The sequence below is a fragment of the Phaenicophaeus curvirostris genome, chromosome 6 (genome assembly GCF_032191515.1).
Source record: "Phaenicophaeus curvirostris isolate KB17595 chromosome 6, BPBGC_Pcur_1.0, whole genome shotgun sequence".
In the NCBI taxonomy this organism is placed as follows: Eukaryota; Metazoa; Chordata; class Aves; order Cuculiformes; family Cuculidae; genus Phaenicophaeus; species Phaenicophaeus curvirostris.
Genome location: NC_091397.1, coordinates 39,379,021 through 39,402,078, shown reverse-complemented (window position 1 = coordinate 39,402,078; position 23,058 = coordinate 39,379,021). Strand labels below are relative to the sequence as shown.

The 23,058-nt window shown below is 36.9% G+C and overlaps 1 protein-coding gene across 3 annotated transcripts in view; it reads right to left on the bottom strand.

Moving 5' to 3' along the window:
* Positions 1–2,259: 2,259 nt before the first annotated feature.
* The window catches only part of SEPTIN7 (septin 7), a 293,329-nt gene continuing 272,530 nt past the window's right edge, over positions 2,260–23,058 (bottom strand). For 2 of the 3 annotated variants that reach the window (XM_069859849.1, XM_069859848.1), the window contains 9 exons: positions 20,701–20,818; positions 18,277–18,369; positions 16,978–17,074; positions 13,920–13,971; positions 12,918–13,043; positions 8,747–8,767; positions 5,917–6,052; positions 3,828–3,967; positions 2,260–3,301 (listed from right to left, as the gene is read on the bottom strand). In XM_069859849.1, the coding sequence (XP_069715950.1) occupies positions 3,262–3,301; positions 3,828–3,967; positions 5,917–6,052; positions 8,747–8,767; positions 12,918–13,043; positions 13,920–13,971; positions 16,978–17,074; positions 18,277–18,369; positions 20,701–20,818 (823 nt within the window). In that variant the 3' untranslated portion in view covers positions 2,260–3,261. The remainder of the gene's footprint in view (positions 3,302–3,827; positions 3,968–5,916; positions 6,053–8,746; positions 8,768–12,917; positions 13,044–13,919; positions 13,972–16,977; positions 17,075–18,276; positions 18,370–20,700; positions 20,819–23,058) is intronic. The other variant, XM_069859850.1, reaches the window with a different exon arrangement.

Below are 23,058 nucleotides of genomic sequence, written 5' to 3'. Positions count from 1 at the left end.
GGATTATGTTTTCCCTTCCTCATTACCGCTAACAGAACGCACCCTAAGCTGAATCGAGATCTTCACTATAAAACAGACAACCAAAATCCCCAGCCTCAAGACTACCTCAAGACTAGACCGCTTTATTCTAACAACTACCATTAATAGAAACATGCAGATCACAGAATCATAGAATGATTTGTGTCAGGAGGGACCTTAAAGATCCAGTTACAACCCCCCTGCCATGGGCAGGAACACCTCCCACCAGACCAGCCTGCTCAAGGCCCCATCCAACCTGATCTTGAACACCTCCAGGGACGGGGCAGCCACAGCTTCCCTGGGCAACCTGTGCCATAGTTTCACCATCCTCATTGTGAAAATTTGCCCCTCTCCAATTTATAGCCATTCCCCCTCGCCCTATCACTCCATGCCTTTGTAAAAAGTCCCTCCCCAGCTTTCTTGTACGTCCCCTTCAGGTACAGATATACAGAACTGTTCTTTAATGCCTCTTATTTTGTGCCTCAGCAGAGCAAGTAACATTTCACAGCACACTGTAACAGAAACAACAGAGAAGATTAGCACTGTCCAGTGACATCTGGATGCAACAGGTTTCTGACCACCTGGCATACACACCACAAAACCTCTGCTGCACATTCTTCAAGTTGTGACACAAGTACAGGGAAATTGAAGAACCTATTTATTAAGAAGTAAAATGAGTTTTGACTTTACAGAAAAAAATGCATGTAAATTACTACTTGTTCAGTGGAATTAAAAAAAAAAATCCTGGGCTGTACCACAGTGCTTCTTTAGCTTATAGTCTTTTTATTGGCTACACAGCTACTATAGTGCAAGTTGCACAGGTTCACACCTCCTCAATTATTTTTTTTTTTTTTACTTAAAAGAAACCCCACAACTGAAGAGTGCAAGAAGCCTGAAAAATAATTCTTATGTTTGCAAAACTCATACTCTTCTAGTGCAGAATCAAAGCATTTAAGAAACAAGTTGAGATGTAACAAAAATTGTCCCCAAAGGGCAGTGCTCCATTTCAGGAGAGAACTCAGAACACTTGATTTCTATATTCTAATTTTCATTCAAATACAAATGCTGTGTTATAGAACATGTGTTCCCTCAGACAAAAGCTCTAGCAAAAGCTTATACTATTTTCTGAGTGACTGTGTGTGTGTGAGGACAGAGGAGTGGGGAGAAAGATGACAAGCGTGATTAAAGCAAGTTTTCTGATAAATGAAATCCCTATTTCAAAGCAAATAGGAATGCTAAAGCACTGGCATATCCACACAGTATATCCTGACTTTTGAAGAGTCCTAAAAGCAAATCAGAACCTGCAGCACTGTCCTAGATGGTAACTGTTGCCTGTTCTTTACACGATTTCATTTATTGAATTAAACTGAAACCTGAGGTGGGGGAGGACCAGATGCAGGCAGTGTAAATCCTCTGTGATGTATTAAAAGCTGATATTTTGCAATTATATTTACTTGAAAGGGAAAGTTATGCCCCCTTACCAATAATCAGTGCCTTCTCTGAAAAGTGATAGGCAGTATATTTGAAATTAGTTATAAGGAGGCCTTTATATAGACTACTGAAAACATCTTAATTTCTTTGGAAGCAGAATAAATGCTATTTCTGATAAGCATAACTCATGTAAAAGAAAAATGAACAATTCCAGAGTAATAGCAGGGGTAAAACAAGGGACCATCTGCAGAAAGAGACATTTTCCATTGCCTCACAGGCAAAGACAAGAATAAAAAGTCCCCCATCAATTTTTTACCAACTTCCAGGCTGTATTTTAAATATCAAGTTCCTAGCTATTACATTTATTAGAACTGACACAATTAACTAAAACCAAAGCCATACCAAAAAAGCCCCCCCTTGCCAGCAAGCCTAACAGAAGTACCCAAAGAGGCTGCAAATGTGTTGTCACACAACCACCTCACTTGATACACATAAAAGCTTGCAGAAGGCCTGAGAGTGCAAAGGTAGGCGAACAAGAAAGCAAGGCTAGTGGGACACAGCAACTCGTGTACGGACACCTGGTGCCCTCTGCTGGCCTAGACAGACCCTTGTTTCACCAGTTCTGAGCACAGAACGGGATATTCTAACAATTCCACGACGAAGAGGCATTTCCCATGCTTTAACTTAATTCCTGGGGTGAAAGAAAGACATGGATCAATCAAGTTCAGATGGAGGAGAAAAAGTTCAGGCATCTCCCAGTGAAAATATTTGACTGTTTAACTACTTTAAAATTTCTCACACAGCAGCGTGTTACATCACAACATTGTTTATTATGTGACTTTTTACAATACAAACAAAAATACAGAAATGCAGTATATGAATACAGCTAAATGCGAAATGGTGATGTTTTTCTTGAGGCCATATTCCCATTTCTAGTAAAATAAAGAAAGACCGCACACAGGTAGAAACAGGTTGGTAGTTAACTCCACAATTTTGCCTAGAAATGACCTATAAATGCGTTTTCCTGCTACTTACCATAAAATGTAAAAAGGGAGTTAAAGGAAAGTTTTACTCACTGGTTCCTACCATATGAAAGAAGCTATATTCTATTTAGGAGGGCCATTATATGGAAAAATATCTAAATTAAATGTTATTACAAAAAAATGAAGCAGTAATGAGATCCTTCTGGCTAAAGAAGTTACTAAATGAGAATAGCATATATTTAAAGAATCCAAAACATAAAAGGGTTGTTATAAAAAGCTTAGGTGCACGGTAAGCCTACAACTTTTGTTTTTCCATGTGTAGTTTTAAACAATGGAAGTGTCAAAAATAGGGTCAACTGTGTTAGACTAAATTACATTATTGTATATGCTGCACTGCTGCACTGAATGGAATTCTTGTATTATAATAATAGAGAAGCATTCTTTGCATCATATTATGGCAATTTATCCTCACTAAAAACCGTCTAGAGTCCTTGCATTTTTTAATATCCTGTAAACCGTCAAACCACCAGAACATGATTGTACAACAGTAAAATGTTTTCTTTCTCATTAAAATGACATCTGTTTTTTTTTTTTTAAAAAAAAAAGGAAAACTAAAGTACTTAGAGCTGTTATTTTTCCAAGTACACAACACCCTAGACAATTCAAGGCATCTCATTATCCATCAAAATTAACAAAAAATTTGTCATGCTGTTAAATCCATTACTATGGATACAACTGGTGCAAAATTGGTCAAACGGATCCAACAAACACTGATGTCCAGGCTGGCATATTGGCAACTAATACATAACTGGTGGTCAAAATGATGCATTTAAAATATCTTCCCTTTCTTCTTATTCTTTTCCAAGGTTCTAAAATGATATTAAAAAAAAGTTTGTTAAATAATGAATGCAAGTTCAGTTTAGAAATCCCACTTGCTAGGTGTATCTTTTAAAATACGCATTTTATAAAGCCTTAGTGGATGCAATACAATGTATGAAAATCAACTGTGTACGCAGTACTTGTACATGAAAGTCAAGCAATGCATTTTCCACCATATTCCCCCTTCCATGGACTAAGAAAATTAAACACTTCCATTCGCAAAGCTTTAACTTTCAACCCCTCACAAATCTGATGCAATCTAGCTTTCAAATATAAATAGAATTATTTTTGATCGCTCTAGTTATGTATGGATGTGGTGGTTTTGCAGATCAAAATCTGCTTCAGAAGCTAACAATCTCCCCAATAGTTCTGATATGTGCTTACTTGTAACTAAAAGCAGTTCAAGATTTTTCTTGGCTTTTAAGCGACATTTGATCATTAGCACCACAGAAATTGTCTTTTAGCAGAAAGCTACAGAGTGTTTACTGTAAACTGCAGGACAAGCCTCCAATTTACCTGGAAGAATTCTGTTGTTCCAATATACGTTGTTGAGCTTCCCAGTTTGCTTTCTCATCCTCAAACTGGCGACGCTTTTCCTCTAATTCTTTGTGTTGTGCCTCCAAATTCTTTTTCATTTGCTCATGGCGTCGCTGCAGCTGTAGACAAATTTAGGAAGAGTCAGTAAGTGCAGAAAACAGCAACATCTGGAGCTGTAGTAATAAACATCAGCAACTATATTAAAACAAGAAAATACAATATTATACTTTCTCTTCAGAGAGAGTAATTCAGACTAAACGCTCTACGATTATTGGTATTGCCAAAAACAAAACCAAAAAGGATATTAAACCAATAGTCTCATTTTAAACACACCAAATGCTCTCTGACTTACAAATACTTGTAAGCAGCTAAAAGTGGTAAACAAAAGGAAATTCAAGAATACTTTGAGATTTTATGCAAATGTTAAGAAGCAAACTGCAAAGCATTTGAAATCAGTAATGCATAAATAAACAGTCTTTTTGACTTCGTGAGGCGAGAAAACCCCAAACATTTATTTCCTCCTATAGTTTCAACTATACAAAGCGTCTATTTAGGAAAATATTATTAAGTAGATTAATTTATTCACTAATTAATTAAATTATTATTAGTATTATTGAAGAGACTTGTCTGCACTGCCAGAACAGTATAACAAGTCTCTCTGACAATCTAATGTGTTGCATGTGAGGAAGGAGACACTGCTAGAAAGTTATTCCTTGTTTGGCATAACATGGCTTTGAATTAAATTAAATAAAACACTCTTGTGCCTTAATCTCTTGCAAGTCCCTGCCTTACTTGACCCCTTCAGAGCATATTTTCTTTTACAGATTTGTTAAATGCTTTATACTCATCACTGTCTATTGCCTGCTTTTCTGCATTTTGGGGAAATACAACAGACAAGTTTAGGAAGTCGCGAATCGTGAAGAAAAAAGGAATTGCATTAACACTTAAAAACTGCTATCACAGGATGCACTCAGTCCAAAATACATAAGGTAGTACATGAAAAAGAAAAGATAGATTTTTGTTCATTTCTTTTTCATATAACAAGGAGAGTTTGAAGTCCAGAAGTATAAACGACTTAAAAACAGATTCCAGACAGAAACTGAGGAAGGATAAATCCAATGACTAATTAAACACTGCGATTCAGATAAAAGATCTAGCTTTAAAATCCTAAAATTGCTGACTGGTATATCCTAGCATTTCTATCTTCACCTATTCGCTTCTCCAAAAGGAAAAAAAAAAATGTGCAGATTGATATACTGTTTTCCTCTGATCCAGTATGCCTTGGCTCCTTTACAATGCCTTGGCTGCCAAGCATTTGAACTACCCTTCCATGTTTCCTCACTCTCCCTGAAATCTGGAGCCAAACTTCCTTTAGGAACTTTGACAGTTTTAAACTTCTATACTAGGCTTCTTGCAAGAAGCTGCCCTATCAAACTTAACATAAATTTTCTACTTACACATAATTTTATAATAATCTCCTAAAAAGATCCCGTGACCCATAAAAAACGATTTCACTGTGAGGACTTCACCTGGAGGTGACTGAAATTAGACCTAAACATCCATAAAATTTATGTATGCTCAAACGACACCAAAATACTGTCCACAACATATCCCTGGCTTTCTTAGTCTAGTCATTCTCATTTAGATGATTTCTTACAGACTTTGTACCAAATGCCTGAAATGCTGCTTTTAATATGCCAAGCCAATTATTACATTAGCTTACGTTAACCATGAAAGTCTCAAGAAAGCACACGGAAGAAAACAAGCATGAAACATGCCAAAGAAGAGAGCAAAATGAAAATGAGAAATAAAGTTAAGTACTATTTTAATACACTGAGAAAATAACAGGAGAATGCAGGTGAACACTAAAATTACATTTTAAGTTTGAGCTTATACCATTTCAGCAAAGAAAACAAGCTGGGAAAGAATAACTGATTGTCTTTAAACATAAAATCAAACTAGGGAATTGATTCCTAGGCAAAGGGTATTTTGCAAAGTTCTAGCAAAAAAAGCCATCTTAACACTTGTTCAGCCTCAAGCATATTCTGGTTTAAAACACTTTGATTACCTCAGCTTCAGAGTCCTTCAGCTTCTGAACTTTTTCTTTAACTTTCATCTCAAACACCTGTTCCATTTCCATTTCCATTTTTTTCATTTTGGCTACGTGCTCCCTCCTTTCCTCCTCCATCTGTGCCAATGGGCTCCTGCCATAAAGCCAGAAGAAGTAGTTAGCAAATTAGAATTCTTTTTCCTGTCTGTTACATTAGGACATCTGTAAAAAACAAGATAAAAATGCCGAAGCATTAAGATAGATAACTTCGCTATGTGCACTGCTAGCTTAAATTTAATTTGCTTTATTACACTGACAGTTTAATTGAGCTTTTCTCAAAAAGTCATTTCATACAGTATCTTCCCACAACACACATTTCATTTACACTACATTTTGGTTAATGGATACTCTTGACTTTCTATCTTAAGTAGAACCTGGTATGGGAAGGGGAGGAATTCAAAGTTACAACAACAACAAAAAAATTTAGCATCTTCCAAGTGATCTTCAGGCATCTTTTTCCTTCCCATTCAAACATACACAAAATTAATGGACAGATCAATAAAAATTTTAAGTTGTTGCACACAAAGTCCCATTTCTTCTCTAAGTCTTCACTGTTCAAAGTGTAAGTTAACATTACAACTGTGTTGAATGTAGTGGTCATGCTTCTAAAGAAATAGCAACTTCAGGAAAAAGAGGTTTGGGCAACTGCACATCGGTCTTTCATGGAAGCGTTAGTTGAAAGAGTTTCCTCTAGAAAGATATTAATTTACTTAATGTATCAAAATAATATATACCAGTTTTAGTTTTTCTATATAGTATGGTAACTAATTTTCTAGATTCTAGTGAATTTTCAAAGCTGGATAATACTGCTAGCTTTGTTACGTTGATACAAGTTTTAAATATCAATTTTTACATTAAATACCTAATATAACAGGATGATTTTGATCTAGTGATGATTGCTACACACAGTCTTGTAAGACTTTTTTGCTATTCAACAAAGAGCAATCAAAACAAATCACTGGCCCCTTGTTTCAGTTTTAAGTATGTATGCATTTGAAAAATGACAGTTTTAACTATCGTGTTGGTAAAAACGAAGAACCGAATATATAGTGAACCGTTACAGTCAACCAGCATATCTCTACTGTAATCTATGTGAAAGTCACTGAGACCAGCAAACTGTAAAGCAGACGTGACAAACCTAAGCACTATAAAAAATAATTTTTCCTCACAATTCTAAAAAAAACCCAACAAAAAATCCCTGTTCTGATTCAATTAATGCAGAAAAAGCATTCTAAAGGAGAATGAATTGACTAACTTTCAGTGATGACCGAAACTTAATTAGCACCCTCTATTTTGCTTCAGAATTTGCCACTAAAGGAATAGAGGTTGTATATCAAACATAGTCAAAAGAGATCTTAAATAATGGATCATTTTATTCTTAATGCTCACCCATTTTCAACAACTGACCATAGAGTCAAAGTAATAAATATCATACGAAGTCAAAGACACATGAATTTCTTCAAATACCAGTATTCTTAAGTGAGCTTTAAAGATGAAAATTTGGAGTGGTGAGGAGAGAGAAAATGGCTTTTCCATTTTAAAAAAGTTATATACTTAATCTGAACTAACAGTTGCAATGCTTGGATTGGAGAGTAAAATGTTGTGTAGCGTGTGGAACTGAAACTCCTCCTCAGCCTAATGTTTGCTTTAGCCACTCAAAAGGCCAACTGCTAGCAACTTTTGTCAAGGAAAAAAATAACTGGTTAAACACAGGTGAAGTACAATAATACAGAAAAATTAGAAGAACATTAAAGAAGAGGTGAATTGCGGTACTTGTGGAAGCTAACCAGCTGTCAAAACAAGACTATTTTCTTGTTGTTACATTTTAGAAGCGTAAAGTTCTCAAATGTACCTGCTCCTCAAAAATTAAAGTAGGAAGTAGATCTGAATGCTGAAGAATCATTGCTCTAGTTTCTACAGGCTTGAAAGGGGAGCAGAACTGCCCTTTTATTGACAACCAAATAATCTAATGGGGACGTCACATGGGTTGTATTTGAGAAAGTAGTAAAAATCATTTTTTGAAGAAAGTTTGATAAACTAACAAGTGAGCATTTACAGCTGAGAGCTTTACAACATAGGTCACAATTGGTTTTAAGTCTTAAGTATATGGCGTGGGTAAACACACATCCTGTATTTCAGGACAAAATTACACAAGGGACTTGAACAATGAAAAAAAAGAGCTGAAGGAAAAAAAAAACAAACCACTAACAAAGATGTAAAACATTTCACTAATTTAACAGGATGTATGTTAAAACAGCCCTCTAAATTCTGTGAAAATGAAAAATTATTCTAGATATGTGCAAAGTGGAACCTCTGCGAGCCAGTAATAAGATCAAACCATGGTCAGAAAAGATTAGAGTAACTAATTCCCCAATCCAAAGAAGAGCTGTAAATTTACAGATAAGGATGAAAATTCCACTAATTCTTTACAAGCTTATATATACAGACACAATGGAGCTACAGATAGAAACTGGGTAATTTTGTAATTTATGCACTTGTACGAATTGTTGAAATTTGATCAAATTTGTCTTGAGGTTTATCCAAAAAAATTCTAAAGGGGATGGGTTTTTACAGATATATTCGTCACTGAAAGTATTCATAGCTTCCTACAGTTTACAATAGCACAGCTTTAGAACAACAAAAAAAAAAGCTAGGGAAAAAAGACCAATGCCAAGAGCTGGATAACAGGAAATTGTTTTAAATTTGAAACATTAAACAGTGAAACCGTTTTTGTGTTTAAAGAATTTTTGTCTTTAAGTTTTTTGGAAAAATTTAAATGACCACTTACATGCCTTCAACTGTGTCAAATCTAAAAAACAAAAAATACAGAGGCTTAGCATGCTTAAATAAAACCACAAAACCAAAAAGCAATAATTAAAAAAGTAAATTCATTATTAATAGATTCCTAAAGCTAATTATGTGCTCCCCAAAAGCAAATTTTTCACAGTAAAAGTAAAGACTGTTAGTTAAAGCTCATTATATTTCTTTCAAATTCAGTTAGCAAATCACACCACCACGTAAATACTAATGCAGGTTTGATGTGCAAATACTTTCAGGAATAGTTTCCCTAGAATATGCACACTTTTAAAGTGATTTTAAATATTTTAGTGACATGAACAACCACTTGCTCTAAACAAGTTTTCAGAAACCATTCACATATTAAGGCTTATGTGTTCATTTAAAAATCATCACCTAGTAAAGGAAATGATACTAAAAACCCACGGATGTCCCTGTGCTGCAAAAAGAGCACCTGGCTACGATGGCCAGCAGAGGTCTCACTGGTGGCTGTGCTCAGCTCTGCACAAGGCTTGGCTGCAGTGTCACCTCTGCAGAGCTTTATGTTTAACTAGAAGATGCCTCGTGTTAGCACTTAATACTACAGGAGAGGGGGGAAGAGTCTGAAAACAAGTTTCTGATATTAAGTCTCACCATACAGTAACATGAGAACATTAGAACCATTTCAAAGAATTCTCTAAGAAGACAGGTATGAGCAGTTAGGAGTAGTCTAAGCTAAGCAGTTAGAAGGACTTTCGCATCGTGTAGTTCGTTACCCCATGTGACACGTTATTGAACGGAACAGGAGATGGATAATGCTTATCTTTACCATGTACCATATGACTTCCAATAAAATAAGGTTTTACTTTTAAACTTACTGAAGACCTCAGTCATACAGCAAACTGAAAAGATTTCTTAAATTCAAATTTTGAATTTCAGAGCAAATGTCAATTTTCACACATCATGTAGTACACACGTGAAATTAAAATGATCACATAGTTTGAACAGACAAGTTATCCATATATGTGAAGACTACCCTTGACATCTTGTGGGTTTTTTTTAATGGATGGGAAGGCATTGAAAATTTAAAGAAATCAGACACTAAACCTAAAACACAAAAAAGCCATTTAGTTATGGAAAATATATCCTTTGGATTGCTCTTAGACAATAACTTACATGTAAAGTAGTCAATTACTTTCACCAAATCAAAGGAGAGAAATCACGAGAAAATTATCAACCAGACAGAAGAAATTGCTTCAAGTCATCTGCACAGCATTATCAAAACTTGTAGCACACACTTCTATTTGTTTTCACATTTGCATTTTTGTTCAAAGAAATATGTTGACAGATGCATGAAAAACAAAGTTCTGCCAAGACCATAAAAATACAGCTGTTTTAAAGGTACAAAAGGTCAATCCAGCCTCTAACAGCTGCCAGTAGGAGATACTTCTGGAAAAGTCCAAGAACCACTGCATGTACATCTCCTCTTACAGATACCCTCCCAGATTACAAGAGAACAGCAGCTTAGGAGTTTCCAGAGCCACACAGACATATGGGATCTGTCTCCCATGAAAGAATCAGCTTTCCAAAGGACAGGTCAAGTATTGCTCCATTTAGAGACACAGATACTTCTTACAAAAGGCAAGCAAGCAAGCAAAAAATTCCTAAGGGAAGGCACAGATAAATTGTTAATATCTGTTCTTTCCTCTTGCAAATAATTTCCAGTAAGACACAAACTTATTAGGAAAATTCCTACTATACTAGATTCAGAAGCAGGAAAATACAATGACGCCAAAAAAGCACATTAAAAAGCTTAAAAATGCTGCAACTCAACGTGGATAAGGTAACAAGACAACAATAGCATCAGCTCCTTAACCACCATGTGGATTCAAGAATTTTATTTTTTTTTATTTATTAAATCGCCCTGTGTTTGGAGGAACAAACTCCAAGGAAAGTTTCAAAACATTTCTTACAAGTTTGCCATAGATTTTGCAATCTGTCAGGTGGCTGAATCAAATAAAAATGTGATTATCTATTCAAAAAAACAAAAGAAAACTTGATAGCTAAGGAGTACCAGTTGTATTTAATTCACCCCTGAACTGCAGTACTGCAGGATTCGAAGTGGAGAAAATTGTCCCAAATTGCACCTAAAATATTGCGGTGGGACAGCGCAGTGACCTGAGATGGCAGAAGCGCACAAGTATGCAAGCTTCAGAAAGCAGAGTCATTCCAGACCCACTTAGCATAAATTCTAGCTAAAAAAGCTAATCTCAGGAATGCTGTCAGCAACTGACTAGAGGAGAATGGACAACAAAAAACAGTCCTGAAACCTTCTGGTATATACATTGATACAAAAATGCATCTTATGTTTGGAATGTGGGGAAAAAAAATAAAACAAATCACTGCTTTATTCTTTTAAAAAAGAACGTAGAATGACCAGTCCTTACTTGAAATAGGTATCAGACTAAGTGTGTAGGTGTAGACTAACAGAAATCTAAGCAAGCACAAAAAGCAGTGAAAAGTATCATTTAAAATAGTAGTTTTCTAAATCTTAGGAAAACATACTAAGATTTGGAAAAGAATAAGAAATAGTACTACACTACACACACACACAAATACCAGAACAGCCTCCTCTAATAGTAAATTGCAATGAAAGTTTCACTTTTCATTACAGCAATAGAAAATAACAACACAGTATAAAGTACAGTAATAGTATGTTATTTTCGAAGTCCTGGAGGAAATGCAGGATTTTCTGTTCAACTATTAATGGACTAACATTAATAGTTGCAAAGAGAAAGTTGTCTCAAGTTCTTGCACTCAAGCACATTTTCTTCTCTGATGTGCCCACCTGCACTGTTTTGTTCTTAAATGTACAAACTATCCTACAGGCCCCCTGCTCAATTTTTCCACAGTGACCACCTCATTTAGTAATTGCTGTTTTTAAAATTCCTCCCCTCCCTACCATCAACACTGTGCTGTTATGAGGACAAGCACAGCTCAAGAAATACTTGCTATGGGCATTCAGAAACCACTGTGTTATGGATACACATATTTGAAGAGTATTCTTTTTAAGACTCAACCTCACTAAAAAAAATTTTTTAAAGAGTTGATATATCTGACATTTACTATTATATTTTCTGTCAATGCTGAGCAGGGAAGTCTCAAGTTGGCTCACAATAAATGAAACTAAACCATGTCCACTTAAATCATTCCCTCACTGACACTTTCAAAGCACTAACATAGCAGAGAATAGACAGCCCTTCAGTGAAAAATGGCTTTGTAAGTGTCACACAGATGGGAACAACAGATACTTCCATCTGATTCCAGGGACTTTTTTCAGGAAGAGCAACTGTAACTTGGCATATCATTAACTGAAGAGAACAGCACCCTATATTTTAGTTAAGAAAGTTGTATTTAAATAGAACACTAATGATTAATAATTTAATCATTAATTACTGTTGATACAGTTGATACACACAGAGCAGGGAAAAATACTCAAATTTAACAGTGTAGATATACTCAAAAAGTATTATACAACACAGAATATACTAAAGCCTACTTTAAAATCTTTCCATAACTTCAACAGGTTGGCAAACAACTTGCTGTCAGAGGTAAAATTACATATTAGAGTAAAAACAAAAAAATCCTCAGCAAAATCAAAACCCAACCCACCTGTACTGCAACTCTCCTCTCAAAAAAGATGAAGATGCTGCAATAATTTCCCTGCCATGATAAGCAAGCAACCATAGAAGCAGATAGAGTCCCAGGCCAGCATTTCAAAGATGACAGTTGTGGGTCTGGAGTTTTAAAGTTTCTAAACAAATATTAACTCATTCTTCTCAAAAACATCCCTGACATCAAGTACTGAGCATTTATGCCAAAAGAACCAACCAGTAATCCTGAAAGCAGTATATAATGCAAAACAGAAACAGTAATCCACAAAAACTTTGCAATATTAGTGAAACAGATAAAAACAAATGCTAGCATAAATGACAGGTATACAGTGTTCAGACCTGAAAACAGTGAAGAGGCAATTTCCTGAAGGATGAATATAAAACCACCACCACCACCACCTCATAAAACCCAATACCAAAAATGCCACCACAAATACACAAAAACATCACCACGAAAAGAAAAAACCCAGAGCAAAAAGATTGCAGTGCAATACAATCTTAAGAACTTACTTTGTTAGCTGCCCTTTATTTTTGTTGTTGTCAACACCATTGTATGTAACAGCTGCCAGTTTTCTGCTTCTGTAGTTCTCATAATGTACATTGTTAGTGACATCCTTCAGGTCCTGCATATGAGTTCTGTCAATAAGTGCAGTTTATCAGCTTAGTGTACAAATACAAAATACTATCTAAAAAAATCTGTCCATGTTCATTTTGTAGATTGACTTGATTAAATTATATCCCTCCATTAATGTTCTATTCCCCTCTATGTTGTCATTCTTCCATTTAAATTAGAGTTGTGAAGACAGCAAAGTCTCAGAAATACCAGACTCTTTTGCACTGTACTATCAGTAGTTTGCAGTATTCCAAACATTAACTTACAAGACCAATCTGTGGATAAGCTTGCAAGTATTCAGAGAACAGATACGAAAAATGTGTATTATTGTAGAACCACTGCAGTAGGTATGCCAAAGCATGTCAATCAATAAACAAGCAACTCAAAACTTCCTAGCTTCTAAGCCTGCAAAAGTTAGATGAAAAGTTCAAGATTATGATAAAAAATTAGCTTGCTTTAATTATTTTCCACTGTCGGCAAAGCTTAATAATCGAACTAACAGTTGCTACAGCAGAAGTCATTGAACTGCTGTGAGTACAGAACTCTGTGCCTACCACAACGAAGCATGGGCAGTCTTGCTTTTAGCCAGCTGCAGCACTGAAAATCTTTAAAAGATGCCTACAACTAAGTACCCATCAGCACTAAAAGACAACTTGGGTTCCCATGGTTTACCACAATTTTTAAGAACAAGTAATCTGAAAGTAAAGAGAACTATTAAAAAAATGTGTCATTACAGCTTGCTAAATAAGTGGTTAAACAAGATATTATAAAGTATAAGATAGTGCTTTGGATTAAAAGTTATTATATGAATTCACTAGCTCAAATCCTTTTTTCTCCGATATGACACTCCAGTCTCTCAGGCATACTAGAAAACCTAGTGTTACCTGTAAGTTACTTACCTTATCAACATGTTCCTCAGAATTGTGAAATCACAGTGTTCACCGTTTTCAACTATAGAAAGACATAAACTTTTGTTCAGATGCCAACCAAAACATGTGCCTTACACAGAGGTAGGGCTCTGCAGATGTTACCCATCTCCTACATCCATTCTAACCACAGGTTACTTCTAGCCCTTGCTTACTCAAACAGTATGTGTGTTTATAGTAGGAGAGCATTAACTATATATCTTGTCAGCAAAGTTCCTGTGCTCCCCTATGCCACACTGGGCAAACTGTACTCCAAGTCAGTACAGCAACAGAAACGCAGTTTTGCCAGTTTAACTAGTTTTACGACCCCCTGGAGGCCCTGCCAGCACAGCTATATAATTATCAGACACTAACTAGAGACCCCAGTTTAGATACAGCTATATCCAAAACCTTCAGAAGACTTAATGCAATCTATTTTTCCCAGCACCATTGCAAAAGTCTTAATTTTAATGTGGATTTAGGTCTTTAATAACTAAGCTAAGGAAGGTCATATATTTAGTTGCATACAACTGCCTAAAGACCAAAGCAGAGGGTTGGCAGCTGTCACAGATGTCACCTATTGCAGCTGTGCCTATCATTGTGCTACTGTAGAAGAGGCTGATACTCTGAGTGGCATTTCCCTGACAGATAATGAAATGACACTGGAGAAAGACGCACAGCCCAGAAAAATGCTGTGCAGACAGAGTAGGCAACACACAAAGCTCTTAGTGTACACAAAAGAAAGGCACAAGGCAGGTTTCAATGTGCCCTTGAAGTACAGATGGACATTTTCACAGGAAGGAAAATTAAAAACAGAGTGAAGGAATTAAAATAATAGAATCAAAGAATCACCAGGTTGGAAAAGACCCACCGGATCATCGAGTCCAACCATTCCCACCAATCTCTAAACCATGCCCCTCAGCAACTCATTCACCTCCAGGGAAGGTGAATCAATCACCTCCCTGGGCAGCCTGTTCCAGTGCCCAATGACCCCTTCCGTGAAAAATTTTTTCCTGAAGTCAAGCCTGAACCTCCCCTGGTGGAGCTTGAGCCATTCCCCCTTGTCCTGTCCCCTGTCACTTGGGAGAAGAGGCCAGCTCCCTGCTCTCCACAACCTCCCTTCAGGTAGTTATAGAGAGCAATAAGGTCTCCCCTCAGCCTCCTCTTCTCCAGGCTAAACAACCCCAGCTCTCTCAGACGCTCCTCATAAGACTTGTTCTCCAGCCCCCTCACCAGCTTTGTTGCTCTTCTCTGGACTCGTTCCAGAGCCTCAACATCCTTCTTGTGGTGAGGGGCCCAGAACTGAACACAGGATTCGAGGAGCAGTCTCACCAGTGCAGAATACAGAAGGAGAATAACCTCCCTGGACCTGCTGGTCACGCCGTTTCTGATACAAGCCAAGATGCCATTGGCCTTCTTGGCCACCTGGGCACACTGCTGGCTCACATTCAGTCGGCTGTCAACCAACACACCCAGGTCCTTCTCCTCCAGGCAGCTTTCTAGCCAGACTTCTCCTAGTCTGTAGCACTGCACAGGGTTGTTGTGCCCCAAGTGCAGGACCCAGCATTTGGCTTTGTTAAACCTCATCCTATTAGTCTCAGCCCAGCAGTCAGCCTGTTCAGATCCCTTTGGAGCCTCCCTACCCTCCAGCAACTTCCACCCAGCTTAGTGTCATCTGCAAACTTGCTATGGGTGCACTCAATGCCTTCACCCAGGTCATTGATAAAGACATTGAACAGGGCTGGACCCAGCACTAAGCCCTCGGGAACATCACTTGTAACTGGCCTCCAGCTAGATTTAACACGATTTAACCCACATACGTTCAGTGAATCCTACAGGAAAATGAAGCACAAAGCTTCTTTGTGTGTTTAGCTTGCACCTGTACACCTGCGTTATTTTATCCCACTGTTTCACACAAACTGGTAAGTTCTACTCAGATAAAGTCATGCTCCCCAAAACATACCACGTCAGACCATTCTGTCTGTAGCTGACAGACTCAAAGCCACTTTAAAACGTTTCTTTTAGTTAGGCTGTATCTCTTCCCTTCTAAAACTTGTACAATCATCTGAGTGTGAAATATTCATGAAGTTTATTTTAAAAGAAAGAAAAGCAGCACCATTTTTTTACATTCCCAAATATGCCTTAATATAAAGCTGGATCCTCTCTGGTGCAGCTGGTTTTTACTTTCTGTCAAACCTCATTTCCTGCCAGACATGCACTTCAAAGTGCTAGAGCATTTCTCTTTAAAGTATTGGTCCACACTCTGCTCTGCAGTTGGGGGTTTACTGTCTATTTTACAGTGCATCAAATTTATAGTTCATTCCCCTTGGAAGGCAGATATTGAAAGGAAAAAAAAAAATCTCTTTGTTCAATGCATGCACACTACAAGGAAAAAGTTCAATGGCCATGGAAAAACAGTCTAATAATGACTGTTAAATAGCATGGTGCAAACTTAATTTTTCAAATGCCTCTTGAAATAAGTGAACAGCATTAAAGCACAAGTCAGAATAACATACTTTTTTCTGTTGTAGAGGCTTGAAGATAACTAGTTTTAAATGGATAATAAAAAACCTGTATCGACATTATTCAATTAATTACAAGGTACCTTTCTGTTGCTATACCCCAGCAACAAATACTCTGATATTCTGGGGAAAAAGAAGTTTTTCCAGAAACTTTAAATTGAATTTATTCTTGTCAAGCTGATCAAATTAACATTTATAATGGGAATACTCTAGAAAGAAAAATTTAAGAAAAACCAATTTTTATACGACAAAAAAAAGAATGTTAGCAAACAATTGTAATTTAAGTGTCATCAGCAACTGCTGTGAGTTAATACAGGTTTTTCAATTCCTCACAGAGCCTTCATGGGAATCTGCTTGCAAAGTTACATGTTGCTGAACATTCACCTTGTTCCAAGACTGTCAGAATAACGAAATGGTACATTCAGTAAATTCCAGACCAAAATACATTCAGATTAGGCATTGCATACATTTCGAATACAGAATAACGTCTAGTAACTTTTAAATGGATAAAAATCATAAGAAAGTCTTACCTTCTGCAACACCCCATGGGTACTGCCTTCCTCTAACTCTCTTGCCGTTGACTTCAATGATCGTATTGCTACCTACCACAGCAAGAGGTAAACGGTCCTACAAGATAAAGTTATTACTTCATTTCTACTGCCAATAGATACTGAAAGAACTCTCACGGTACAAACTTCATGCAAGCCTGCTTGCTGTTATCACATTGCAATGCAGCTTACCAGAAATGCAAGACTAGTTATGTTTACTGACCTCTGTCTAGCTAAATGACATCTATATATATACATATCCTGCTTTGGTATTCTGTGAGTCTAGTCAAGAAACAGACATTACTGTTACTAGGTAAGCTAAGCAACAAGCAAACCATTTCCTATTTGATTGGACAGTAATTATTCACCAAGACATATTCCCAGTGGCTACAACGGCTATTACTTTGACTGGATCTTGTAATCATTTTCAAAGGGTTTGCCTAGGAACCACTCCAAGTTCTTGCTTTCAGCTGAACAAAAAATCTCCAGAGTGTAACAGGCAACAAAGAAGCCAAGAGCAGCTTCAAGAAGCTGAAAGGAACAGTGTACAAAGCTAAGTATTTTGGACTTTTGTCATTGCTTTTATTCTGCTTTTCTCCTTTAGGCTTAGTCCCAGACCATCTTTCATTTGTATTTTATTTGTTGTAGGCAATTCCTACATTAACAGAAAAATGTAAAAGCTCTAAGGTCTTACAGGCTGTTAAAGCTACTGAACAAACAGAAGCAAGACTCAAGAAATGTATATGAGATGGACTTCAGCATAAAAGAACAATGTCCCCTATCCCTCAAAAATGAGTAAACAAAGAAAAAGCCTTTGAACAGCCTGGCAGCCCTTTTGATTTTCATTAGTCATTCATCTCCATTAAAGTTTCAGTGTATCAATTACTCAGACAGCTATTAACTGTAATGCACACACTTCATGCCACAGCACACCTCTGTCTGAAAGACAACTCTTGCCTCCTTCAAAGCTCACAAACACACGAAACGTGGTAGGTGGATAAAAGTCAAATAGAAACGCAATTAAAAAAGTGATATTTAATAGTTTATTAATGATTATGTGATTTCGTGCTCCCATTCTGAATTTTAGCCATAAAGAGAGTTAAGTTGCCTGTCTGAGAAGTGTCATTCTTTGCCTCTGCTGAGGAACAGTGACTTTTAGAACAGCTTTACGTCTGAGTTTTCTCTTCTAAATATTTTGGTGGGTTCTTCAATAATGACAAAAACCTCTTCACTCTCTACCCTCCATGCAAGGAAGAAGTTTTTAAAAAGAAAATTCTTTACCTTTATCTTTTTAACAATCTTATTTTCTTCTTCATCATCCGTTTCTGGAAATTCATATATTTTAATTTTGTGTTCCTGGATTTCTTTCATTATCTAAAATTAAAAAAAAAAACCATTATTTCAGGAATTTATACTTTGTAATGATTCAATTTATTTCTTGCTGCAAGCTGATTCTCCCCTCCTTTTGTTTATTCCTAAGATCCTTGCATATTAAGATGACTAAGTTACATCACAAAACTTGTACTTGTTTCACACCATCAGGTGACCCCAAGGGATTATGAGCATGACCAGCTGCTCTTGGTCAGGACAGGATCGGAGCCAGAGCCTCACAGTTAACAGAATTCTATCTATCAACACAAGGTAGCAAAAATGAATGGCAGTTTTCTGCACCTGGACAAACAGAGATTTACAGTAATGGGAATTCTACACGCAAAACCTAATACAACACAGCTCAAATTTTCAGACTAGTCTAGTAGTTGTATATCTTAAAAAAGAAATCAGCATAGCTGCAGGCATACTTTAGTCCTTTGAATTTCCACAATAGCTACTGCTGTCACTCCTATTCTCTTCCATTTCTAGCTCACCTGACCATCAGTTGCTTGAAGCAAGATCACCTGTCTATTCCAATAGAGCTTGTGGCTGACAGACTGACTCTCCTGGTTAGTTGTACTGAAAAGTATTTGCAAATACTAATGACAATTTAAGAATAACTGACAGCGTCATCAAAAATGAGACTGTACTGCTTTGGTGCCTGATTTTCTTGAAGGATATTTTTAAGAATAAGCTGATTAGTTTTGCAGAAATTTAGAATGGAAAACACATTAGGCCATTTAACCAACAGCTACTCTGCAGAGCCCCGGGGAATATCTTGGGCTCATAGGTTTGCAATCTTGTAAAAATATAAGTTTCCAATTCATGTAAGGACTTATTTTCAAACTTTGATTCAGGCAAGTCTCCACTATTTAACACCAATACATTGATAAAGCTGCTTATTTATCAAGAAACGGTTTGCATTCTACCATTTTTTCCTTCTCTACAAGAAAATAACCCATGCAATGCAACCAGAACAGACTTCAGGCCCATAGCACCTTGCTTAAGTTTCACCAAGACAGAAAATGCCCTTTAATTTTTAGTTTTACATCAAGATCTTTGCAGACAGCACGTCTTACTGCAAACATCTTTTCAGAGTCTGTGTTCTTCTAAAAAATGACTGGAAACAGTTTAATAAAACAAACTTCATAGAATCATAGAATCACCAAGTTGAAAAAGACCCAGTGGATCATCGAGTCCAACCATTCCTATCAAACACTAAACCATGCCCCTTAGCACCTCGTCCACCCATCCCTTAAACACCTCCAGGGAAGGTGACTCAACCACCTCCCTGGGCAGCCTGTTCCAGTCCCCAGTGACCCTTTCCACGATAAATTTTTTCCTAATGTCCAGCCTAAACCTCCCCTGGCGGAGCTTGAGGCCATTCCCTCTTGTCCTGTCCCCTGTCACTTGGGAGAAGAGGCCAGCACCCTCCTCTCCACAACCTCCTTTCAGGTAGTTGTAGAGAGCAATAAGGTCTCCCCTCAGACTCCCTCTTCTCCAGGCTAAACAACCCCAGCTCTCTCAGACGCTCCTCATAAGACTTGTTCTCCAGCCCCCTCACCAGCTTTGTCACACTTCTCTGGACTCGCTCCAGAGCCTCAACATCCTTCTTGTGGTGAAGGACCCAGAACTGAACACAATATTTGAGATGCGGTCTCACCAGTGCCGAGCATGCCTAGTCTTGTCCTGTTCTGGGTCCTTCTTATCTGCTTTATACAATACAGCAAAGCCTAAACGCTCTACTCTGATCGCATAGTTGAAGTAAAACATAAATCACATGGACACATGAATATCAAATTTATTCTACAAATACAAAGAAATTATATCAGTTTTACCAATATTAGAATTAACTCATAATCTTTAAAACGCCATAGACTGAAGAAGAGGTATACCGCTTCTCATTGAGCACTCAAGACACCTTTAATAAACGCAGGATATCAACGTGACAGTGAATATAAAAATAAAATCAATGATACTGTAATGCCATTAAATACCTTTTTTAAAAAAAACAAAACACAAACCACACAACTTCTGTTAGGCATCTTAATCTTGAAAGCTTCCTTCCTTACTTACTGATTTTTATCTCAGCAGTGAATTATTTCACTTGCCAAGAACCATACTACACTTCAAACCTCTCCCCCTGAGGATAGAAACAAGATTATTTCACCAAGAAATATAATTAAATCTAGAGATATAAATTACTTAGCTTTGCTGTCTGAAGTCATTGCTTCAGGGTTCAAACTTTGCATGTAAGAAGTTAAATCTTACCATTTCCATAGGGAACAACTTACTAAATTATCCCATGTTGTAAATATTAATCTTTCAACTCACCTGTTTTTTAAACTGTTGGCATTCCTCAGGTGTAAGTGTGTCTGCTTTGGCAATAAGTGGAATGATATTCACTTTTTCATGCAGGCGCTTCATAAACTCTATATCCAAAGGCTTAAGTCTGCAAGACAGGATTAGAGCTTTGCAATTTATATTAATTAAACAAGAATGTACAAATGATGTGAGATTTGTCCTGACAACTACCTTTAAGACACTGACTTAAGAGTGATGGATGTCTGAATGAAATTCAAAAGGCTACCTGCAACTGCTACAGGAAATCCCCTAACATTGTAACACCAGAGGAATAAATCAGAAGTTAATGTAATTAGTAGTCATGAGATTTCTGCTAGCTGAAATTATACTCATTTAAGCAAGTGATAAGAACTCTGCTACAAATGTAGCAAATTTCGCATCATTAGCTGCAAGATAGTCCCATTTAAAGCCTGATTCTCGTGAATCATGCTCTGTTCACATACCCAGTTTCAGTTTCTGAAAGCCACGTTAATTTGTGTGCTTCTTCCTGACAGTGGGCTGCGAGATTATTTTTTTTTTTTTTTGACATTAAGTTGCTGAAGACCATTAACTCTGTGGCCTGTATAAAACGAAGTAAAAATATCTCATCTGTAAATCACTGTGTATAACAAGAAGAGCATTAGGAAAGTGGATGACGATGTAAAAGCTAAAACACCCACCATATGGGTACATAAAACCCCACCGATATGAGTCAAAGTGGTCAATGCTTCCTGCTTGCAAAAGTAAAGCCACAGAGGTTTCGATGAATTAATGCTTCAGAATTATAGCAAGTTTAGTCAGGCTTAAAGGATTCACTTGAAGGATTTAACAAGATTATTTCTCATAGAAAAGAAATTAGGATTAGGAACATTAAAACCAGATTCATTTGGTGCTCAAATTTAGCTTCTCCTCCAAACCATATAGACACACATAAAGAAGAATAAAGAAAACATAAAAGAATATATGCTTAACTTGATTTAACATTTTCTATCTGCCACTGAAATTCTAAGCTTCTCAACATGTTTACATTAAAAAGCTAACATTAATCCATGTCTGAATTAAGAGCACTGGTTAACCATTCACCTTAACACACTTCTTCTTTCCTCGCTTAAAAAACCTACCTCAGGCAACACCAGGTTGGAGGCCAGCTGCCAAAGCAGAATAGTTCAGAACCACAATGGTGTTCACCTCTAGGCCTTGAGTCTGAAGTTGAGACCAAGGCAGGAGGCCTTTACATAAAGATCCTAGAACTGCAGAAAGAGGCTGCAATTCATTATCACCCTATTCACTTACCTGGAAGGCTCCTCTCACCCCTTCACTCTCCCTCCTACCCCAACACAAACCAACCCATCAGTTCAGATATTTGTGGGGGGGAAAAGCTAAAAAAGGTGGGATGCGTTAAATGGAAGGATCTAACTGACAAACTTTTTTACTTTATAAACTGTTAACAAGCTGGATTTTACAAATGTATTAAGTCATAAGTACAAACAGAAGTAAGTTCACCCACAAATGCTTTAATTCAATACAAATACAAACACACACTAATAAGATGGAAGAGTACACTGCTCTATAAATGACACGTGCTGCTCTCTGCACAGGAAACATGACCAAAGACTGCACCACCACAAAAACCAGGTAGGAAGCGAGCAGTGACCTTACAGAGAAGACAGTACCTTAGAGGAGGAACTGAATGCAAACAGCAGCATAAATTTTCTTTGTGCCCATTCATTTCTTTAATTAGATGACAATTCCAAGCATTTACTCCAGTAATTGAAAGACTTATGCAAACCTAGCTCAGCTTAACACTTTTTTTCCCCACAAGAATAATATGAAATACATGTACAAAGGAGATACTTTTCCAGCTTCCAGCCTCAGAAATTCAGTGACCAAATCTTAATTTATCTGAAGTATTGCCTCTATTTTTGCTTAAAAACAATTTGTACCTCCCAACAGTTTAGAAATTTATAAAAGTTAAAAGAGAGGGTGAAGGTGTGGAGGGAAGACAAGTGTTTTTTTGAAGAATCTGAAAGTTATACTTAAAAAAAACTAACACAAGGAAAGGATCATTTTCTATTTATTTAAATGACATTTTGATTTTGCATACTAGCAAAACTGTATATGCCAAGGATTCAAGTGTTTGCATTTAGAATTGACATGCACATTGAGCAGAACTGACAGTACAAACATGCAACTTGACCAACAATGGAAAAAAAAATGTTTAGTTAAGGAAGTCTACATGAGAAAAGCTCTTCTCCACCCTCCAACACTTCTATCCAAATTTGAGAAGTCTGTCTAGTTCTAAATTATTAGAACCATTCTGGTGCTAGCTACAAAAGCTGAGTGCAAGAC